The sequence below is a fragment of the Siniperca chuatsi genome, linkage group LG22, assembly GCF_020085105.1.
Source record: "Siniperca chuatsi isolate FFG_IHB_CAS linkage group LG22, ASM2008510v1, whole genome shotgun sequence".
Classification (NCBI taxonomy): Eukaryota; Metazoa; Chordata; class Actinopteri; order Centrarchiformes; family Sinipercidae; genus Siniperca; species Siniperca chuatsi.
The window spans coordinates 17,424,562-17,447,433 of NC_058063.1; the positions used below are offsets into that span (position 1 = coordinate 17,424,562).

Genomic DNA, 22,872 nt, shown 5'->3' on the forward strand with positions numbered 1-22,872 from the left:
TTTTAGCCAATAAGAGCGCATGTGGGCGTCACCGGGACTGAGGGAAATTCCACAGTTCTTGATAGGTACACATGTAGGAAGCTGGTAGAGACACACAGTGGTTGTATTTTTTTTTTATTACTTTATAAATATAATAAAAAAATATTTCCCTACACTGAACATACTCAAGCTCTGTTTTTTCATTCACACTTCACATCATCTCTCACAGAAATATATACTTAAAAGAAAAGGATAAATATTATGTGTGCAATCAACATTGGATTGTAATTCAGAACTCCCTTTAAAAAATACAACACACTAGAAAGTGCAATGTCAAATGTGCATTAACTGACTTTTCATGGCACAACACATCATTATGCCTGGGTGCAGATGTGTTACAGCATCAAGTGTCAGCTTTGGGCAGTAGTGGATAGGGAAACAACCATTTTAAATCTACATGGCTGCAGTAAATCTCTCCGGCTCCAGCAATGAATAATAAGACCCTTAGCTTTTTGGATTGTGACACCTTAAATACAGCAATGTCCACTTGTACATGTTTATGGGGTGTGAGAACTTTGACCTATGAGTTAGTTTGCCTTCCCAGGTTGTTTTCATTGGGCTTAATAAGTAAAACTAAACAGGATTTCACAATATAAGCATAGATTAGAATCACTTTGTGACCCCTCAGATTTATCTTATCACCCATTGGAGGTTGGGAACCAGTGGAAAAGACCAATCAGTATCACAGAACTGTTTTAGGTACACAACTTGTCTGCCTCAGTTTTCCTACATTTAAAGACACAGAATTTCCCGTACCAACATACTCTGATACAAAATATTTACAAATGAAAAACATCTGAGCTAAAATGTAAATCCTGTTTTGTAACTTAGTGAAACAACAATGGAGTGAACACATTTTTTAAATAACCTAAAATAAAATCCTGTAAATGGCAAAACAAATATTATTTTGCTTATTTGAGGCATAAGCTACTTCTACAATATCCTTCATAAAACAACAGTAATCTTTGGCACATCTAAGATGGATACCTACGGTATTAATCATACATGAACACTGTTTTATGAGCGGACAGTGCATGTGATTCAGCCATGTTAAGTGTACCAAAAATAAAATTGCATAATTCAGATTATACATTTTGAGAATAATACAGTGAAAAGTGCGTGATGGGGACCTGACCCACCTAATGTAGTTTCACAGGATAAACCAGATACAGATACAGTAAGCAACATGGTTTGCCATTAAATGGTCCATGAGTAGAAAGCTCTCTGCTTTCAGCTGTCAGTTGTAATCTTCATTTAACCAGTCAGGATTTTATTCAGTGTCTCATCCAAAAGACAAAGGAAGCTCCTTCATAGACGTAAATGACTGACAGGTATTGCTTTCAGCATAGAGTCAGTGCAGATGTCCGTGATGGTTACAGGCCTGGGTATACATACAGTACTATTGTCAAGTCCTAGCCACTGACTATGTTTACCTCTTTGGGCAACCAGAATGCCTCAAGTAGTGTCAGGTTAGCTGCAACAGTCCACAAAACCGACCCATCTGGTACACCAGGTTCAGTAAAACAAACAGTAACAAGCATTTGCAGCTAATGTTTGTACCCAGGTCTGAGTGATAAGTTTAAGTTTGTCCAGCATTTGACTGTGGAGGTCAGAACTGAGGAGACGATTGATCTGTGTTAATAAAGTAGGTGGTGAGTTCCCCTTTGCCCTTGACGTTGACTACTCCTCTGAGAGTGACGCTGTAACCCACGCTCTCGACCATCTGGGATGTCTCCTCCGTCACCTGTGAGCAGAAAGAAAAGAATTACAGAGAGGATTGTGTGAGGGTTTTCTGCCACCAGTAATCCATCTGTTAATCCATCCATTTCTTGCCTCAGAGGTAATGAATACACATGACATGCAGCATTTCGTGTTTAATCCACCCCCACCCCACAGTGGCTGACAGATGGAAACCAGTATCAAGAGAAATGATGTGAACAAAACAACAAAACCCTTTAAAATGCTGATGTGGGAACTTTTACAAATGAAGAAGAGGACAGTGGATAAACAACAGATGTCCCCCCTTAGAGGTCTTCACAGGTTCCACTCTGTTTAAGTATCTGTTCCCCACCTTTTCAAAATTTTATTAAATCTAATCAGGCTGGTGTGTGTGTCAATATGTCTAATATCTGCTATCAGCTCTAATCAAATATGTATGTCATAAAATGATTGCAAAAGAATAATGTGGTTTTTGATATCAGATAGTGTGAACTGTAAAGTGCAGGTAAAAATGACACATATTCCTGGTTTTCTCTTTCTATTTGTGTCTGTTTGGGGTGGGGGGGTTTGGTTTAAGTTTGACTGTCCTCAAATCCCTTTCAGATTGGGTCTCTTAATTTTTTTTTTTTTTTTTTTTTACGGCTGTCAGGTTTAGGTAGGTTTTCCATGGATTTGTTTCAGATCAGGTCTAAAATTCTGGACCCTGCCTTTAAAGGATTTTCCAAACCTGACTTAAAACAACAAGCAGATCGCCTCTTTTTGTTTTCTCTATATTTATTATTGTCTTGTAATGTCTGCCTCACATATGTAGGCAAAGATAATAATATATAAATCACACAATTAGATCCATAATAGAGTGAAAAGCAGTTGTTTTAAAAGTTCAAATTAAAAAAACATTTTGCGAGATTCTTGCTTCCTTAATATGTATTTCTTATTGAGACATGATGTAGGATATGTTTCACCTTATAAGCCACCTCTACCCTTCTTATAACTCTTTTTCTCTGACCTGTATCTTGTCCAACACTCCTGTGCTGTCCATCCTGCTGGCCACATTAACGGAGTTCCCCCAGATATCATACTGAGGTTTATGAGCTCCAATCACTCCTGCAATCACAGGGCCGTGGTTTATTCCTGCAAGTAAACACCAGGGAGGGATAATTAAATATTCATAAGCATAAATTTCTCTTCCTTAAAATTGCATGCACCAGAAAATATTGGAATTAATATTGGAAATAATTTTCTTTCTTTTATTTCAAATTTGAATATAGTTTAACATTTGTTTGTACAATTCAAACACTGAAATTGCACAGAAGAATCTGCGGCGTGTACAAATTATATTATTGATTGAACAAGAAAATGAGAAAGAAAACCCAGCTGGAGGTTTTGAGTCAGTATGAAATGTTTCATTTCATTATTTGTTTCATTATAAATTACATTATTTTACTAAACACCATCGCTAATCAGTCATTCAAAGTAGTTTTCAACTTAAAAATAGTAGACTGAGATTTGGGGATAAAGAAATAGACACATGCCTTTTAGTATTATTTAGCATCCGATCAGTATTCATCTAGAATAGACTCACCGATCCTGAGTTTGAAGCTGTTAAAAGAGTGTGTGTTGATAAGCTCCAGTTTGCCCATCAGAGCAATGGCAAACTCCACCATGGAGCGCACATGACTGTAGGACATCTCAACTTTCTGTAGGGGGAGCCAGAGAGTGTTAATGATCATGTTAGTGTAGGACAGGGTATCTTAACTACATTATTGGACAAGCATTTGCTTCTAAAACATCTTGTAAATTCCTTTTAAAAATGGATGAAACCACTTTGATTAGTAAAGAAATTAGTAGATGGAGGAGTGAACAAATGTAAACTAAGCAAACCTTTCTTTCGTCCCCTAGAGCCGAGTGTGTCAGCCCCGCAGCAGCCATGTATGTACTGCCGATAGTCTTAATCTTCTCCACTGAACAGAATTTGGGTTTAGAGAGAAGCTGCATGACAGAGACACGAGGAGGAGGAGTTAGAGACACAGACAAAATGTTCCAACCTGGTGATGCTGACACTGACAGTACATTAGTGTCTTCTTCCTCATACCTCATCAAAGTCTGATATGATCTCGTTAAGGAAGCGCAAACACTCCAGACCGTCCCTGTTGGCGCTGCTCTCGCTGTAAAACTCTTTGAACTGAGGCACAGAGGCGAACATCACACACACACAGTCATATGACTGACTGTACAGGTCCTGAAACACAGTAAAGGACTTAATTCCAAGATTACATGCGTTCTGCAAATTTTCCAGCTAGAAGTCAGCACAGTCAAACCTGTTCAGCTACTTTTTGTACATGAATGTCCTAAAAATAATGACTCGAAACCATAACCTCAATACCAACATTCTTAGTAAGTGTCAATTATTTCTAAATAGTGGATATCTACTTCTGGAATAAACCCTTTCAAATAGGTTTAATGGTTGAGATAGTATAAAACCATATTCTCATATAAAAACAGGCATTAAAATGCCAGTCAGTCTACTTTCTCAAAATATCTCAATTTTCTTGAAAGACATGCTTACCAATAAAAAACCAGTACACCCAGTTTTTCAAATTAGGGTTGCAGCTAACTTTCTAGTGATCTGAAATGTTTTACAATTTGATAAAAATTTCACACTCTAGTAGAAAATGATAGTGAAAGTTGGAATAGCTAACAGAATGGCAGGCTAACCATGGTATAACATTGACAGAAAAAAACAGGATGTGGATGGGTACTGAATATCTACTGTACATCTCTGCTAATTTTTGTTTTCTTTACCTGGTTGCGAATAGTTTTGCCCATGAAGAAGGAGGCGACATGGAGCGGCAGCACGTTCTGAAGGAGGAGCTTGTTGACGTTCTCCATGGTCTCCATCTCCTCTCTCTCCGTCTGGAAACAACACTCCAACAGGAAGTCTACACGGCAACCCAGCTCGTCCTGAGAGAGAAAGACAGAGCACAAATCTTTGTATGAAAAAATCTGGATTTAAGTTAATTTGTTTCAAAATGAGCAAAAACTATTAACACACACACTCCCCCACACATATTCAGACAAGACAGACACACGCACTCCCCTTTCCTTGTTTAAATGGCAGAAAAGACACACTGTATAAAGATTTGTAAACACACACATACCTGTCTGGCCAGTATGAGGCATACGATGTAAAAGATGACCAGCCAAACCCCAGACATGATCTGAGGGTCCTTCAGCACTCCTGGCCTGTAGAAAAACACATTCACATACTGTATTTAGAGCCATAATCTCACATAATCTGGACTACTGAACTACCGTCACTCTTTCTTCTCTTCCATTACATAATTCCTCAGACAAGAGTGTCTTGTATCTCACAGTCAATGGGGCCTGTACCCCCAGGCAGGCAAGCTCCTGAATAAATGATGCTGATCGGAAACTCCAGACCAGGAGTCACAATCTGGACTCTGAGTGGCAGACAAGAGGCAGGAAATTTAACACCTTGGTTGAGCAAGACAGACAGTGTGATGACTATAGATAGCGGTGAATGAATGTGGACGAGTGGAAAGTGAACTTTAGCAGGATTACTGAGAGTCTGTGTGGACAAGCTTGAACACATATATATTTATGCCTGCACACTTTCATGCATCTTATTTGTAACAGTTTGTCTATTAACACAATGTAGCATAGACAGAATATTATATACAGTACTTACTGAACTGAACAATAGTACTTGAAGCTGTTAAGTCTTACTAACGTTAAATTTTACTTTTCTTAACTGATTGTTGTAATTTTATGTTGATGTTTTGTTGCTCTTGTGTTTTTCACTGTCCTGCCTGTGTGATATTTTGTGCTAAATGCTTTTATTGTTAAGTACTTTGTAACTTTTGTTTTGGATATATAAATAAGTCTTTACATACTTACTTTTATGGCCCTAAATGGAACTTAGAGGCAGCGTTTGAGTGACTTGATTTAAATACTGACATTGTGTTGCAGTCAGTGAATTTCACACAACACACACTAGTTTTAAGCCTATCTACAAGATGATATACATAGCATGTTAGCATCTATTAAATTCAATCCAGCCTTCTCTTGACTAGATTGGAACCTGGAGGGCTAAAACTATCAATTATTTTCCTTACTGATTAATCCAATGAGTATTTTTCAATTTTTCCACATAAGACTTTGGAAAAAAGTGAAAAACTGCCATCACAATTTCCAAGAGCTCAAGGTGATGTCTTAAAGTTGCTTGCTATGTTCACAAAGAATGTGCAAAACCCAAAGATGTATAATAATCCAAATCCTCAAATTTGAAAAGCTGGAAGCAGCGATTGTTGGCAGTTTTTCCCTCGGTAAATGATGGTTATGGCAATGGTTAATGCATAAAAAAAAACGGTTGTTGAATAATTTTCTGTCGATCGACTCATTGATTAATTGACTAATCCACTAAACCACTAGAAAGCTGCTCATTGCTGTTTAGGAGGCAGCTTGTATTTCACTCTTCAAGTTTTTCTTTTTGTCAGTATCCAAAATCAGAACTTTATTTGGAAATCAACATCACTACAAATCAGAGCTAATCTGCTGCTGCTTCATTCAGAATACAAAAAGTTACCTCGAACCCCTAGTGTTTAAATGTAATTGCATTTGTAGTGTGTCGCTCACTTGGTGTCGTTGTAAATCAGCTTGACGAGGCAGTCGGACCTCGGAGCGTAAACATAGAGGAAGAGGGCCAGGTAAACCACCACAGCCAGGGTGAGCAGCAGTGCCTTCACAGAAAAGCATGTCCTAACGAAGACAATCACTCCCAGCATGGCCAGCAGGCAGCAGTACAGGTAGTACTGGATGTTTGAAGAGGTAGGTGGCAGGAGAAAAAATGTGGGTTATGACAAGTTAGGTGTCATATTCAAAGCTTGTACTGAAGCTCTCAACATTCAACAACTAAAAAAGAATCAATAATGAAGCTCTCTTGGGGTTATAAACTCATTGAAGGTAGACAGAACTTCAAGATACATTTCTCCTTTATAAATTAAGAAAGAATGAAGGCAAAATATTATATCGCCTTTTAATAGTAAAAAAAACCTGAAGCACCAACTGTTAATAAATGGCTGAAGAGGCTCTGAAGTTGCCTGGCCATGGAAAAGCTGATGTATTCTACTAAAGGCCACTTACAGACATTCAAAACAATATGGGGACACTTCATGCATTACCCAGAAACTAAGTTACCCAACCATTTCTGTACTTTTTGATAAAGAAATGCAGCTTTTATATGAGAGTATGATGAACTAATAAAATATACACTTTTCCCCCTTTGTAAATTATAACTGAATGATTTTATGTATTTGTTGGGAAGAGTCACTGTTGTATTAGCAAAGGATGACAATGAGTGGTTAAAGTTTTTAGCAAGTGCTGTGTTATATTCACTTCATTAAAAGGCAAGTGTTGGCGTGATTTATCAGCAAAGTTCAGAAAAAGACTTCAGAAAAACTAAAACATAATACAGCAATACCATACTTTCCCATAGGAATTATAAGACATATAATAAAGATGAAACATGCATTAATAACATGGTGAAATGTTCATTTGGAGGTACTTACAGGCACAGTGTAGAGTTTGAGACCCTCCAGCTCTGTCCTGTCGGTAATCGACTTGTTGCAGTTGTTTCCTGGGAGGAAGAACTGAAAGAACAGCAACATGGTGAAAGAAAGACAAAAACAAAAGGACAACAGAGAAAAACTGATTGATGGAACAACAAATGTATCTATGAATGACAGGAAATAGAAAAAGAAAGGCGAAAAGAAAATGATGACAAAATAACTGGGAGGCAGAGGACGAACTCACAAAGTTGAGGATGGCCATAAGCAGCGTGATGAGCACACAGAGAGTGACCACAAACAGTCGCAGCGCCGCCCTGGTGGAGACACCACGGGACAGCCCTGATATCCACTGAACACCTAATGGCATCTTGGAACGCCACTTCTGAAAACAAGCATGCATTCAAACATTTAACACAGAAAATCTGATGGTCATTGTAATCACGCTATTTCAATTCAAAGTGCCACAAAGCAATTGTTCAAATTTGGTATTAAATAAAATTATACCAAAATGGTACTAACATAAATGATAACCAGTGAATGCCAGGAAAATAAGAAACAATCTAAAAACTTGCTGTACACTATAGAAAATAATCACCAATAAAGTATACACAGTTTGTAGTTAATGTACATAAACATACAAAACCACCAGCAACAAATAAGTTGTTCTTGAGTAATGACCTCAAATCCATTATTCACATCTTGATTTTATGTTTACATAAGCAGAGGAATGTGTTTTTTTTCACCTCATCTACATTAAACCATAAATACTGTTGATCACCTGTTGATATGAAACTCTGTATGTCTTACCAACACAATACCAATACTGCTCAGTATAATTACATACCACAAATGTTAATTTACCTCCAAGTATCCAGTGAAAGCGATGGACAGAAGCAGTACCAGCACAGGGAAGGTGACACCGTAGGACACAGCCATCTCAAAGTTACTGGGAGGAGGGGTAAAAACTAATAATTTACACTGTTTATTCCTCACTCAAGAGTGAGCAAATAAAGAAGCATGTATGTGAGTTGGTGAGTAAGATACTGAGTGAGCAAGCTTGAAATAACCATTTACTTTGTGAGAAAGGATGTTACTGCAGTATTTTGGGCTCAAACAAAGGTATTTAAAGGGCGTTCCCAGCAAAATAAGGAAAAGCTAAATTTTATTTTGATTTAATTCAGAACATAATGAATATGAACTTGTGAAACTGTAATGTGGTTGCATGTGTGAATGTGACTGTGCTACTCACTTCTTAGAGACAAGCATCTGCACGGCGAAAAGAGTAACGAAGATCAAAGCTATGCAGCTAATTGACTGGTGTAAACCCTTTACCTCTGAAAGGCGGAACTGGAACACAAACACATAGATATTAGACAAACACAGTAGAAATAATTGATTTGCAAACACACACAGGCACATAAACGTATTGTACATCATGCTTGTTTCTGCTCTTTCATGCATACATACTACTGCATGTATGACTATTTACTTCTCTTAAGATAGAACAGAGAATGAAGCTACCTGTCTCTCCAGACTCAGGTCGTTGAACAGCAGAGTCAAACAGTTGAGCTTATTTGCTCTCCTCCTTAATGAAACATTAAAATAAAAAACAACGGAGGGCTGGATGAGAAACTGACAGATTTAATCCCCAAATCAGAAGAACAGATTGGGGAAATTATCACAAAAGTCTGAGTCTAAAATAAGGCAGAAATCAATGGAATTATCTATTTATGCAGTTATGCAAGATCAGTATGGCCAAATATTTCACAACATAAATTCAATGTTAACTAGCCTTGGTTTAATGTATTTCACATTGAAGAAGTTGGTTAAAAGTTAATCTTTTAAAGAGAGACATGTTTGAGAAGTCTGGTCAGTCAGTGAGAGCAGTAGGTAATATTATTGTCTTTGCCACATCTTGTCTTTTTCCTCCCGGAATATTTCTTATGGCTTTCTACCAACTAACACAGAAGCAGCAGAGTGAAAAAACTATTTACAAAAACTTACTCTGCAGTGTCTATCGTGTCCAGTGATCCCCTAACACCATTATCCACAACCAAACTGGGACAAAACAAGAACACATTAGACTCACATTAGACACTCCCTGTTGGAAGCATATTCATCTTGAATGAGAGACTTCATTAGTGCTTCAACACAAAGAGCTGCATGCTTTATTCTTATTCTACTTAAGTTAATATTTGCTAATTTTTTAATATATGTGGGAACTTACCAGGAGGGGTTGTTCTGGCAAGGTTGTCTTTCCTGAAGCAAACATACATACACACACATTGTCAACAGAATGTCTGACCTAATGTCACCTCTCTCAAATATACAACACAGATGATCAAACACTGCTGAGAGACAGACAAAGGACCAGAGGTGGTGTGTAATATTTGCTGAGGGATTAACCACTACTAAGATCGTGTGTTTCTGGAGAACATGTGTACACTTACAACAAGAAAACAATATAAGTGATTTATGTATATGTACTGCGTCTGTGTATACTGTATGTCCATCTATATATATTCTTACTTTTATGCACAGCTCAATATGTGGGAGAAACTAAGCAACAAGGAGGGGAGCAGCACCAATACATACTGCAGACAGCTGTGATTGGTTTGTGACAGCATTGGTGGGGATGATTGCCTTCTTGGAGGACTTGGCATCAGGGTTGCTTAGGTCTGCGAAGGGGTGGATAGTCTGCCAGGACTGAAGGTACTGAGACATTCGGACCGATGCCCGCTGCCTGGTCTCTCCTGATGCAAGAGTGTTTGCCTGAAATTAAGATGGAAATCACTTTATTTGATGTTACTTCTTACCTCAGGAAGTGTAATTTGCTTCCTGCATATCCTTCCCTGAGGCTAGATTACAGCAAACTGTACCATCACAGCAATTGAAAGATCAGTGCCCTGCTCAAGAGCACGTCTGCAGTCTGTTTGCGAGCACCACAGATTCCCATACAATACATACAATAATGATAGATCTGCAGTTACTCAGAGCAAGTTTTCCCTCCTCTTGTTTTTAACTCAGCTTTTCAAAATTAAGGTTAACCTTCTTCCCCTTATACACATATACAGTCTACGTCAGGAAGTTGCATAATTAGATTACCTAACCAGAAACTTGCCACACTAGTTTGTCAATACTGTAATCATTTATAAGTACAATTTAAAAAAATTAAATTCCATTGCTGTTATTTTTCTTTAATAAAATTACTAAAATACATGCACTTTCACATGCACACAAACATGTGCACACCTACCGATTTAGAGCTCCTGGAAAAGCTGTCTGGCTTGCGGGGGTCAATCACCAGGTAGGTTTTTCTTCCTGTAAGAAGAGAATCCCGACTCCCCCCGTCCGCATCCTCAACTTGATACGCTCCGTTCAAGTGCTGCAGTGTCTCCTCTGTGATGTGGACTCGCCTATTAATCATAAGAGTATTAGAGAGTATTAATAAAAAATAGGTATTCCCCATCATCCACCTACCTCGTTGTATTATCAGTTTTTAGTTTATTACACTATCTCTATCATCTGCACCAACTCAGAATTTTATTATCTCTGAGCAGATTTGAACATTTTCTCACCCAGGAAGACCTCCAGACTCCATGTGGTTGGCTAACGTAACGTCATGTGACCACACGTCATACTGCCACTTCTGCAAGCCAATCACACCGCAGAGCACGTTGCCAGTGTGGACACCCACCCGCATGCTGACCTCAACCCCCGTTGCCTCTCGTAGTTTACTACAGGGAGACAAAAGTAGTAAAATCAGAATAACAGTGTCTTGTAAAAATATTCAGTCCCACTAACTTCTGGCACTCCTTGTTGGGCTATCAAGTTATTTGGAAAAAACTTTCATTCAATATTTTCTGTGCTAAGCATAGCACTAAAGAGACAAAATTGAAGAAAAACATGTTAATGCATGAATGTAAAACTCTTCTCATTTTGGAACAACTGTCACACTAGTAAAACTGCTCTTAATATTTTTGTACTTAACGTCTGTTACTGTAGTGCTACCTATAATTAAATTTCACACTGTATCCTAATCGAGAAAGTCCATTAAGATTTAGTGAGGGGACATAAAAATTTCAAATCAACATCAATGTCTCAGATGTCACATCTGTGTGACAGATGACAAGAAATATGGTGCAGATCTTTGTGTAAGAAAGACATAGGGATTAAGGATTTATACACAAAATATGTTTCTCAAGGGGTGGGAGGCACCTCAACATAATCAAAAAAAGAAAGCACAACACAAATTACAACAAATCAGATTTGTTTTATAATAAAATTTTAAATAATTACAGAGGAAGAAGGACACATCAAATAATGTTGGGTAAAATAACTTTAGATAAATTCAGATAAACTGACCTGATGGCAGTGCACATGTCCAGCCCCATCTGAACACAGTTCCTGGCGTGTGCGGGAATGGGGTCAGGTAGACCAGATACACAGTAGTAGCAGTCACCTAAGATCTTAATGCGAAGGCACCCATTCTTCTACAGATAGAAAGAAACAGAGAGGGGGAGATAGTCAGAGAGTCAGACACATATATATATATATATATACTACTTCATAACTAACACAAAACTTATTTTGGGCTGGAAGTACTGGTATTTTCACCTTGGCAATGTCATCAAATTTGCCAAAGAGCTTGTTGAGCACAGCGACCAGCTCTTCTGGTGAGCAGGTACTCGCCAGCTTTGTGAAGCCTACAATGTCTGCATACAGGATGCTAAACAAACCCACACAGATAGACAAATATTAGGCATGTATTCATACGATAACAGCTTATAGTGACTCAGCACTACAGAATAAATACATTAGATAAAGGACAAATACACAAATACAAATTTCTCTGATTTATTTGCAGCACAATTGCAGTTTAGAGATCTATCGTCTACATGACTTTGAAAACCCCAGATATACATGATCAGTGACATAGGTTTGTAAAATCTGAATTATGTCTGTTTTTACACACTTAAGTACACAGCTTTATGCCACTATTAGTGTATTTATGTGATAAAATTAAAGCTGCTCGAAATTAGGCACATGTTTCTTTGCTTTTTAAACTAGCAAAAAACCTACTTATACCACTTCGGGCCTTAAATATTCATGCATTTATATGCAACTTTAATCTCCATTAACCATCATAAAATGCAACCAGGTGTACTGTAAGGAGCACATGGGTTTGAGACGTAATAGGGAATAATCCCGTGACCACAAAAAACTTCATGGGAAGGAGGAAGGAGAGAAACAACTTATGGTTCAGCTGTAACATTCTGAAAAGCTAACATACTCAACATCACCTCAACAGTGTATCAACAGTATGATCATCACCTGACGTCTTTGTGCTTCCGTATATAGAGGCTGTGAAAGTTGTTGAAGTTGGATTCATTCCCCTCATCGCTCTTGGGCTTAGAAAGCCTCTTTATCACCTCCGTTTTCAGCTCCATGGCGATGTACCGTGGCAACACCGACAGGAGGAGCTGCTCCTGTTGCCAAGGACACAGAGAGGATGGGGTAAAAATGTATGAAGTTGGGTGATGAGTTTTGAAACCTTGTACACTGGATCATTGAATTTCTGTCTTACAGATATGACAATCTGTTCACAAAGGCTGTAAAAGAAATAGACGGCAATCAAAAGCCTCTTTGAAGCGATGCCATGTTTACTTACTAGATCACGTTTCATCTATTTGTTTACTTGCTGTGAATAGTGTCCATTTAGGTTTGCCTATTCTATTGCTGCTGGGCTTCAGACAAGTGAATGATTAATCTATTGACCTAATAGCCAGAAAAGCATACAGTAACCAAACCCAGGCTGTCCAGGTAAAGAGACCTTTAATGAGAGCACTTACACATAATTTTAAATTCAGAGTAACAGAAACAAGCTGCACTGAAGTGACCTGGACTGCAATAAACTAAGACAAGCAGAGCAAATAAAGGAAAATTAATGTGTGCTGAACTGAGCTGTCATCTTTAGCTGAAGAGTCAAAGAAATAATTCTGAATTTAAATTAAAGCTATACTGTCTAATGAGTTAAAGCTAGTATTCTAACCTGCTGATATTTCCTGATTTCCTTCTGGGAGCGTATGGCGCTGAACTCTTCTCTCTTCTGATTGGATATCCTGAGATCGTGCTCAGCCATCCACAGATGGAAAATCCCAATGCAGTTCACACACACAAACAGCACTGCATTCGCCACTAGCTGAGAAGGAAGTCAGAGGAGAGGAAAGGAGATTATTGATACTTTTACTGCCAGCACAATAAGAACAAAGTAACTGAACAACTATTGTAATATGTCAATCAGTGACAGATGTGACAGAATATCAGACAAAACTGATTTTTATTAATATGTATCACTTTGTGTACGTCATTAATGTATTTTATTAAAAACCACACTGTTATTTACCATAAGACAAACAATGGCTAATGTGAGGTTATGCAGATCATTTGCATTTTTTCCACTATAACTGTAAAACCTGCTGGTCACAAACCACAAAACAGTACTGTACAGGCTGACCTAATTTTCACATGACATTTGAATCTGGATGCCTTTTTTGGCACATGCAAAATGTGCACATCTCCTTAGATTGGTAGGTCATTTGCAAATGTTTGCCTACATTTACATTTGAAGCTTTAGTATGTGCAGCTTTTTGTTTTTCACCAACCTATTAAACTATGCACTAGCATGGACAGACTTAACTGTGATTAGAAATTATGATTTAGATACTTTTTAATAAATAGCAAGAAGTTGAAACAGAAAAAATGGGAAATCTATCTAATATATTGTTAATTAGTGAGCTGCAGAGGGGCTTGTAGGCAGATTTTTTGTACTTTTGAGCCAAGCTAGGCTAGGCTGTTTCACCCTGTTTTAGTCTTTATGCCAAGCTTAGCTACCCCACTCCTTGCTCTAGCTTCATATTTAGCTTACAGCCATGAGAGAGCAAGCAATCGTCTCATCTAACTAACTCATCTATCAAAGTATTCACTTTGATAGAATCTTTTCAAGCACAGCAAATCTTTACCTGCACAGCCAGGTCCGGTGTTTCTGGACTTGTGACAGGGACGTAGACACTGATGATGATGATGTGCGAAACACTGGTCCCTATCCCAACCATGAGGGCCCAGGCCATAGAGAGAGGCAGCACTGTGTACACACTCACAGAGAGGAAGAGGAAAAACGCTACCTGAGAAGGTAAGAGAGAGAGTGAAGGAGAAGAAGAAAGAAACGTGAAGGAGGTCAGCAATAGTTAAAGAATAAAACTCTTCAGCTAAAATAAAAATCATAATTTCTTTGCTTCCTTCTCACCTGTTCCCATGTAGTGACAGGTCCTCCAGTGAAGATGAAGACTATGGCAGTGACGTACAGCATCGCCCAGACAAAGAGGGCCAGGGCTCCTCCACAGCGCCTTACCGTGGCCAGCCAGGGCAGGCAGACGAGGAGGATGGCACTCAGACAGAGAACCACACACAACACCGACAGAGCTCCTACATGGACCCCGATGTTCTGTGCAGAGATGGGCGAAAACTGCACATGAGTGCATTAAAGACTGTTTATCAAAGCAACAGCTCAGGTGTCTCAAAGTTAAACCTGGATAATTTCAATTTAAAGGCAGTAATATCTTCAAAGGTTTTCTCCAACGCTGCATAGATGCAGGGTGGCAATCAGTGTTAAAAAGCTGTTGACCTAAAATAAATTTCATCAGCAAACACAAGCACAGGGAAAGGAGCACTTCATGTTAATATGCATTTGCAAAGACCTACCTTGCATTGTCCTATTTTGACTCAGCTGTTTACTATATCCAAAAAGCACCTGTCTGCTCTACACTAAGGACTAGAATTAAAATGGCTTTATTCATCAGACATGTAAGCCAGGCTGAGCTTTAAACAGCTGGTGCCATGTTTTAATCTGCTCCTGCCATGGGAAGTAAAGGTATTTTAATGTTTGCAATGAGACAACATGATGTACTTTTTTTTCTCCGGGAATTTACATTGTTGCGGATGTTAACATACATAATAGTGTGTTCAACAGGTTAGTTTGTGTCACACAATCTTTCCACTGACCCATGAAATCCATAAAATGCTGAAGAAAGAGCTGAAAAATTAAATACATTTAAACATACCCTGGTCTTTTGTACTTTTATGACTGTTAGAAAATAAACAAGCCTGTGCTGCCTGAAGATAATGATGGACCAAGAAACAAAAGTGTAACGTAAGCAGTATTTTTTCATAACTTCTGTTCATCATGAACAAAAGAAAGCACCAGTTCCTGTGCAATGCTTTAAATCCACCTCCATTGTGGCAGTACCGAAACACTCTAGTCCAATGTGCCTGAACGACTACCGCCCTGTAGCACTCACAACCATTGTTATGAAGTGCTTTGAGCGGCTGGTCCTGGCAGACCTAAAGGACTTCCTCCCATCCACACTGGACCCATACCGGTTTGCCTACTGCAGCAATAGGAGCACAGAGGATGCAGTCTCCATGGCACTGCTCTCTTTACTCACACACTTGGACAATAAGAACACTTATGCACAAATGCTGCATAAGTGCAGCAATTTGCAATTGGATTATGGACTTCCTGACAAACAGACCTCAGCTTGTTAGGTCAGGCCACAACTGCTCCACCACCATCACACTCAACACTGGCGTACCACAGGGCTGTGTGCTGAGCCCCTTCCTCTACTCCCTCTTCACACTCGACTGCAGGCCTGCGCATGGATCTAACGTCATTATCAAGTTTGCAGACAATACTACAGTGATGGTCTCATCAGCAACAACGATGAGACTGCCTACAGGGACGAGGTCCAGCACCTGGCCACATGGTGCTCTGACAATAGTTTGCTCCTTAACACCTCCAAGACAAAGGAGCTCATCATGGACTTCAGGAAGGAGAGAGGAGGCACACATGACCCCATCCACATTAACGGGATGGCTGTTGAGCGTGTCTCCAGCTTCAAGTTCCTGGGGAACCATATTTCGGAGAACCTGTCCTGGACCACCAACACCTCCTGCCAGGTCAAGAAGGCTCACCAGCACCTCTTCTTCCTGAAGACACTGAAGAAGAACCAACTGTCCTCGGCTATCCTGGTGAACGTCTATCGCTGCACAGTAGAGAGCATCCTAACCAACTGTGTCACAGTCTGGTATGGGAACTGCTCTGCTGCAGAGCGCAAGGCACTGGAGCGGGTGGTGAGAACTGCCCAGCGCATCACAGGGACTCCACTTCCAGCCATTGAGGACATCCAGAGGAAACGCTGTCTGCGTCGAGCCCGCAGCATTCTTAAGGACTCCTCTCACCCCGCACAGACACTGTTTTCTCCCCTTCCTTCTGACAGGCGCCTCCAGACCAGGACCAGCAGACTGAGAAACAGCTTTTTTTCCAGAGCTGTCTTCCTACTGACCTCTGCCCCCCGCTGATTCCACTGTCCCCTCATATACCTTAACTTTAAATGCTGCTATATTGTTTTTGCTACATGTATCACATGTTCATTTGCACTACCGGACTATTTATTTATACATATACTGCATCATTTGCACTCCAGTACTATGTACTGAATACTGCAATAAGTCATCTACTGCACTGTTAACTATTTCTGTCCATCATTTGCACTACTTAATATTCATTGCACTACTGTTCTGCCCAGTCCAATTCATTATTGTACATATCCATCAGTATACTACTGTTTATAGTAATGCCATCTGTATATAATAGTACCACTTGTAAAATATTTTCATAATATTGCTCTATCCTGCATTTATACACATACTTTATATCCTGCACTTGCTTATTGCACTTCTGGTTAGACCTAAACTGCATTTCGTTGCCTTGTACTTGCACATGTGTGATGACAATAAAGTTGAATCTAATCTAATCTAAAAAACAACAATTTCACGCCCCTATAATTTTCTGTACACAACAGATTCCAATATGCAACGCTGAAGGCTCTCAAGTTTAGCTAAATGCTTCGTTACATCCTGTTTGAGTTATCTACAACACTGCTAACAATTAAAAGTTTATATTTTAGGATGAAAAAGTCATCACATAGAGCTTTAAAGGAAATGTCAAGTCTATTTTACACCTTTGGTGTCATTGTTGTAGCTTTGTCTAAGAGCTTCACTAGAAACAGTTTTCACAGTTCAGTGAGGCCAATATTAACCTAACTTAATACCTAAGCATTATTGTGAGGTCAAAAAGAAGGGCAACAGTAATGTGTTATGACTGTTTTTTTCATTGCAGGTTGAAACAGATGACATACACATGTACTGTTTTGTGGGAATGAGAAGTCATGCAGACAGCTTCAAGCACTGACTGAAGCACGAGAATGTGGTGATGTTTTCGAAGAACAGGTTTAATGCTCTATTTCCCTGGCCTACATTTAAGATGGCTGAAAAACGTTTTCCAGCAAAGTGCTCATGTTGACAATCACTACACTGATGCGATGTCATTGTCACCTGAGTCTATCAAAACACAACTGTCTCTTACAGTATTGAACTTCCTCATTCCCAATCAATTATGGCATTGATAAAGTTTTCTTAACTTACATAGGGGTGCAGCTAATTATTGTTTTTATAATTGATTAATCTCTCACAGATCTGAAACGAAGGTTCTCCAGAGTGAGGACTTGCTGCTTTTGTTTGTCATATATAATAGTAAACTGAATACCTTTTATTTTTGGACTTCTGGTCAGACAAAACAAAACATTTAAATACATCGCTATGGGCTTCAGGGTGTTGTGATGGGCATTTTTCTAACAAACAAACTAACAAACGAAAAAATTATGGGCAGATGAATCGATAATGAAAACAATAGTTAGTTGAAGCCATTTTTTTTCCATTAATGGGTTATCATTTATTCTATAAACTGTCACAAATTCACAAAGCCCAAGGTGATGTCTTCAAATTACTTTAACCAACAGTCCACAACCCCAAAATATTGAATTTACAACGATATAAAACAGAGAAAAGCAGCAACCTGAGAACCTGGAACAAGTGAATGTTTTGGGACTTTTACTTGATAAATAACTATTAATTGATTATCAAACCCTATATGTTTTTGTCAAACAGACAAGTGGCAGGATGTGAAGTAAATGTAAAGTTTATGTGTGTACATATGCACACACTCTCTCCATGTCTCACCGTTCTTGTGGTGGGAATGACGACGATGAGGGCCACACAGAAGGCCAAAGACAGCACCAGTCCAGACAGCATGGCTGGAGTCTCCTCTACGCACTGCAGAAAAGCCCTGTGGAATGCCTGATAGCAGCAACACATTCCCTCTTTCACACTGTGCCTGGAATGGGTGCTTCGCCTGTCCTCGTCTCTGTCCTCCTCGTCCCACCTGACATCGATGCTGTCCCTTGTCTGGTAGACTTCGGATGAGACGTCAGGAAATGCGGGCGAACTGCCACTGAGCGAGTTTTCTGCTGTTGGTTTAACAATCAAGTCTGTTTTGGAATCGCCTGTGCCATCGTCTGGACTATTTTTGGTGTTTTTGTTAGAATGAGAAGTGTCTAAACTGGGTTTGGAGAAATTCACAGGAGAGATAGGGCTCGTCTTTTCAAAGGAGCTTCCATCGAGCTCAGATAACGAACTGCCGCCGTTCGTTTGCGATGAAGTACTGTTGTCAGTTTGTAGCTTATCCGAGGATGAGTTGACCGGGGTATCGTGATCAGTAGCCTGCGGGGTCACACCTGTTCCCCTCAACAAAGAATTTGCCTCGAGAGGTTCAGTGGCCTGCTCTGTTTTCGCCACACCCACCTCTACGGAACTGAGTCCTGATTGCGAAATGTTAGTGTCACTTCTTTGTTCGGATTGTTTTACGCCGTCTGTTGCTTGGCTGAAGTCGTCAAGCTCCAGGATATTGCCCTCCCCATTGCTGGAGACAGCCATAATGTCCGGCACTATAGACACCTGTGATGGTTCTTCTCCAGGCCCCCCCTTTTCCTGAAAACCTTGTGACTCATTAGGCATTGTGACCTGTGTGAGTGTGAGGGATTTTGCCTGTCTATCGACTTTGCTCACTTTGCTTTTCCCGTCTGTCTGTCTCTCTGTCCACTTGTCTACATGATAAATACACACTAGAATAGTATTTACATCTTTATCTTTTCCTTGTCAGGTGTTGTTTATGTCTGTGCAACAGGGAGAACTTCCACCTATGTCTGTGTGTCAGATTAAATTAATTAAAACAAATAAATATGGTAGCAACTCCTCTGTTTTGAATACTCTCCTACAGCTATCCTCCTAAGAACTCCCTGCCCGATGAAAGTCAGTGGCTTCTTTTAAATCTAAGCTTAAAACGTACTTTTGTCCTTTAAGCCTTCCCTGATTTCATCTGATTCAAATTTTTATTATTTATTATGGTTTGTTTAATATTTTTATTCTATTACTGCTGTGTTTTATTTGTTTTTATGTTATGTTTTATGTGTTCTTTGCTTGCTATGTGAAGCACTTTGTAACTTTGTTTTGATAAGTGCTATATAAATAGATATTATTATTATTAAGAGATCATCAAAATAGATTATGACAATGGAGATGGTGACACATGTTCGTTCTGAGGTTACATTAATCCGTTAAGGTCCCAGAGTTTGCTGATAAGGAATCTTAAACCATAGCATAATCTTCTTTGACGAGTGCTGATCCATATTGGATGGAAGAAGAGTTGTGCTGCCAAAAAAAAAAGAACACACAATACAATCAGCTTACAGCAAAGAATAAACAAAGCTAAACATATATTTTCACTGTGAAGCAGAGAGACGAGAAGAAAGTCATACCTGAGCATAGTTTTAATGCCATTTTAATTACTTATTCTAGTCATTTCCCCATTATGCAAAAAACTTGTTAGTCTAGCTGTGGGCTCTTCCCCAGTGACACACACGTAAACACTATTCAGGTGTGTACTGGAGTGACATATGAGTGACGCACCCAGTGCACATTAAAAAAATGTTTTCCAGTCACCACCTACACTCAGTGGTTTTCTCTGATCTGCCTCTGTGTTGCTTTCCTCTTTTGCTTCTTCTTCCCTGTCATCTGACAAAAAACACAACTGTCTGACTGTACCCTATCAGTGTGCAAAATATCATGACTACCTTCCTCATATGCAGTCTGCTTCAATGTCACCATTAATTCCAGGATTAAAAACCTCTCTTTAATCTGTCTCTTCTGCTACAGGTACACATCTGATTTAATAGCAAAGTCATGGAGGGATTAAACAGTAATTCACCTGATTCATCCGTTCACCTTGATTGACGTTCCCAGTGTAGCAGATCAGCTTTATGCTGTGCCCTTTTACATTAAATGACAAGCATCTGGTTTCTTTTGTACGCTTTTAAAAGGAGGCACTGTCTTTTTAAGGCCAAAACACTTCTGTGACACTATGTGGTGATGACAGTACATATATTGTTCTTACTTGTGTTAACTGCAGTTCCACTGGTGTCCTTTTTCCCTCTCTGCTGGTTTCACTACTCTGTTCTGCTTGTTTGTAAAGCACTTTGCGAAAGGAAATGGGGTTTTCCAAAACTAACACAGACCTCTTTAATTCAAAATCAAACCAGGAACATTGTATTTTTATTTGTTTTAATTTAATATTACTTACCTGGTCCAGCATCAGTGCTTTCCCAGTTAAGATTAAGGTGGACCCAGTTAATTTGACTTTTCGGTCACTTTTACAGTAGATGAGTGACATGTTTTCAAATGACAGACATAGGCTAACATCTCCTATGGCACTTTAACCTAGGGCTGCAACTTTGTTTTTATTATTGATTAATTGGTCCATTATGTTCTCTCAATTAAACCATTAGCCTAATTGTTTTTTCTACAAAATGTTAGAAATAACTTCAAAATGACGATTACAAATTCCCAGAGCCCAAGGTGAAGTCCTCCAACTGCTTGTTTTGTTCGACTAACACTTTGAAACCCCCAAATATTTCGGTTATCACATAAGACAAACAAAAGCAGCACCTCCTCATATTTGAGAGGGTGCAACCAGCAAATGTTTGACATTTTTGCTTGAAAAAAAAATAAGTTTCTGTGTATCAATTAATCAACTCTTTTTTAAAGCTCTAATTGTTTATACTGAATATTATATGATTAAGTGTCTGCAGTGATTCTAGTGATTACAATGTAAAGCAAAATGTCCTCCAATTTTGGTTATAATAAAGTTATTTTTGTCATTAGGTCAAAGTGGACCGAGATAATTATAGAAAGAACCTGTCCAACAAAAGATGGCAAAAGATGTTACCACCGATAACTAGCTTTATCTGTCGCAGGTGTAACGTTAAGCCTTCACAAAAGTCACTTTAATTATCAGTTAGTTAGCTATAACTAGCTTAAATATAAAAGCATGGAGTCGTCTCTCATCATGAAATCCCTTTATTGGTCATATAGGACTAAAAACTACAGCTGAAAGTAATTTTTTAACCAGTTAATGTATCGTTTATTGGTTAACTTTGTATGGCAATCCTGTAACATTACCAAACAGTTGTTAGCTTGTTAGTCAGTTATCTTATGATATCACTATTAAAGGTTCAGTAACGTTGACTTATTTAACGTTATTAAAAGAGTTCAAGAGGCTTCATTAACTGAGTGACATGACAGAACAAACACTGGGTTTGGACATTAACATAATAGTTGAAGCACGAAAAGTAATTTTAAGGAAGCTAATGTTTATAAAGATAAATAATATTCTTACCTCATTGTATATTAACGTCTCGTCGCTCTCTCGCTTATAACGTTACACACGATAAGGTTAATTTCCCTCTACGTCTGTATCGCTCAACTTCCTCCGTCAACCTTTTAATGTTGCGAACTCACAAACACTTTTAACCTTTAAACGCGGGTAAAAAGTCGAGAATATGGCTTTAAAATAGTCTTTTCTTCTCAAAAACTAGACGTTAAAAAAGCCTCCGTCTGGTTCTGCGCACGAGCCTGTGAAGTTGGAGCGCGAGGCAGGTGAGTGCGTGGGGCGTGCGCACACGTGCACGAGCGCTCTGGTCCCGCTCTATGCAAAGAGGATGAGGTAAACAGAGAGGCAGAGGGATGGAGAGGAAGGACAGGTCAAAGGTCAGACTGCAGATGTGTTAAACGAGAGGGATAGACGCTGTCAGCCTTTCTTGGCATTACGTTTTAATATAAAGACATGTTGTCAAAGCCTGTATAAATCAGTTGCCACTTTATTAAGTGCACCTAGCTAGAGCTAATGCAACAGCCCCGCAACAAATCATCAATGAAGGTTATAATGTTCAGTTTTTATTTTAGAAACGTGCTGATTCCACTTTATGATCATTTTGAAGGCTGTAGTTTGTGGTGCTGGTGTATGAATTGTATTATGTTAAATAGAGGGGTGTTTCTTTTCTTTCAGAGTATCAGTGTGGAACAGTACAAGTAAACTACTTATCACATTTTTCCTGCTAACCCAACCCCAGGCATCCAGCTGACATAGGACACACACATGCATACATTTTTCCTCTTACCTGTAGTACTATTTATCAAGCTAGATTGTTTTGGCGTGAGTTGCCGAGTTATATAGTTA

General features: G+C 39.0%; 1 protein-coding gene across 4 annotated transcripts; it reads right to left on the minus strand.

The window, feature by feature from the left end:
- Positions 1 to 97: 97 nt before the first annotated feature.
- LOC122869764 (adenylate cyclase type 4-like) lies at positions 98 to 22,291 on the minus strand. 4 transcript variants are annotated; one of them, XM_044183063.1, is made up of 26 exons: positions 22,033 to 22,291; positions 18,483 to 20,009; positions 14,653 to 14,871; positions 14,369 to 14,530; positions 13,399 to 13,548; positions 12,681 to 12,835; positions 11,964 to 12,075; positions 11,712 to 11,839; positions 10,925 to 11,083; positions 10,603 to 10,762; positions 9,942 to 10,118; positions 9,574 to 9,605; positions 9,351 to 9,404; positions 8,868 to 8,931; positions 8,596 to 8,693; positions 8,208 to 8,292; positions 7,591 to 7,728; positions 7,347 to 7,427; positions 6,415 to 6,590; positions 4,917 to 5,001; positions 4,561 to 4,719; positions 3,851 to 3,940; positions 3,640 to 3,747; positions 3,341 to 3,455; positions 2,765 to 2,889; positions 98 to 1,783 (listed from the first exon to the last, which is right to left on the minus strand). In XM_044183063.1, exons 2-26 carry the CDS (start codon positions 19,314 to 19,316, stop codon positions 1,649 to 1,651), a joined length of 3,801 nt encoding a protein of 1,266 aa, XP_044038998.1. In that variant the 5' UTR covers positions 19,317 to 20,009; positions 22,033 to 22,291; the 3' UTR covers positions 98 to 1,648. The 4 variants fall into 4 exon arrangements, with proteins under 4 accessions (XP_044038998.1, XP_044038997.1, XP_044038995.1 ...); XM_044183062.1 differs by having other exon boundaries at positions 3,851 to 3,997; positions 14,653 to 14,850; positions 22,033 to 22,290; XM_044183060.1 differs by having other exon boundaries at positions 3,851 to 3,997; positions 22,033 to 22,290.
- Positions 22,292 to 22,872: the final 581 nt, after the last annotated feature.

What these genes read in the sequence shown, in the direction of transcription:
- LOC122869764 (XM_044183060.1), bottom strand. Translation starts at nt 19,316, where the DNA reads ATGCCTAATGAGTCACAAGGTTTTCAGGAAAAGGGGGGGCCTGGAGAA. An exon ending in TCAAACTCTACACTGTGCCT is followed by an intron (nt 6,591 to 7,346) that starts GTAAGTACCTCC and finishes TCAAACATCCAG; the next exon opens with TACTACCTGTACTGCTGCCT. An exon ending in CAGCTTCAAACTCAGGATCG is followed by an intron (nt 2,890 to 3,340) that starts GTGAGTCTATTC and finishes GTTTACTTGCAG; the next exon opens with GAATAAACCACGGCCCTGTG.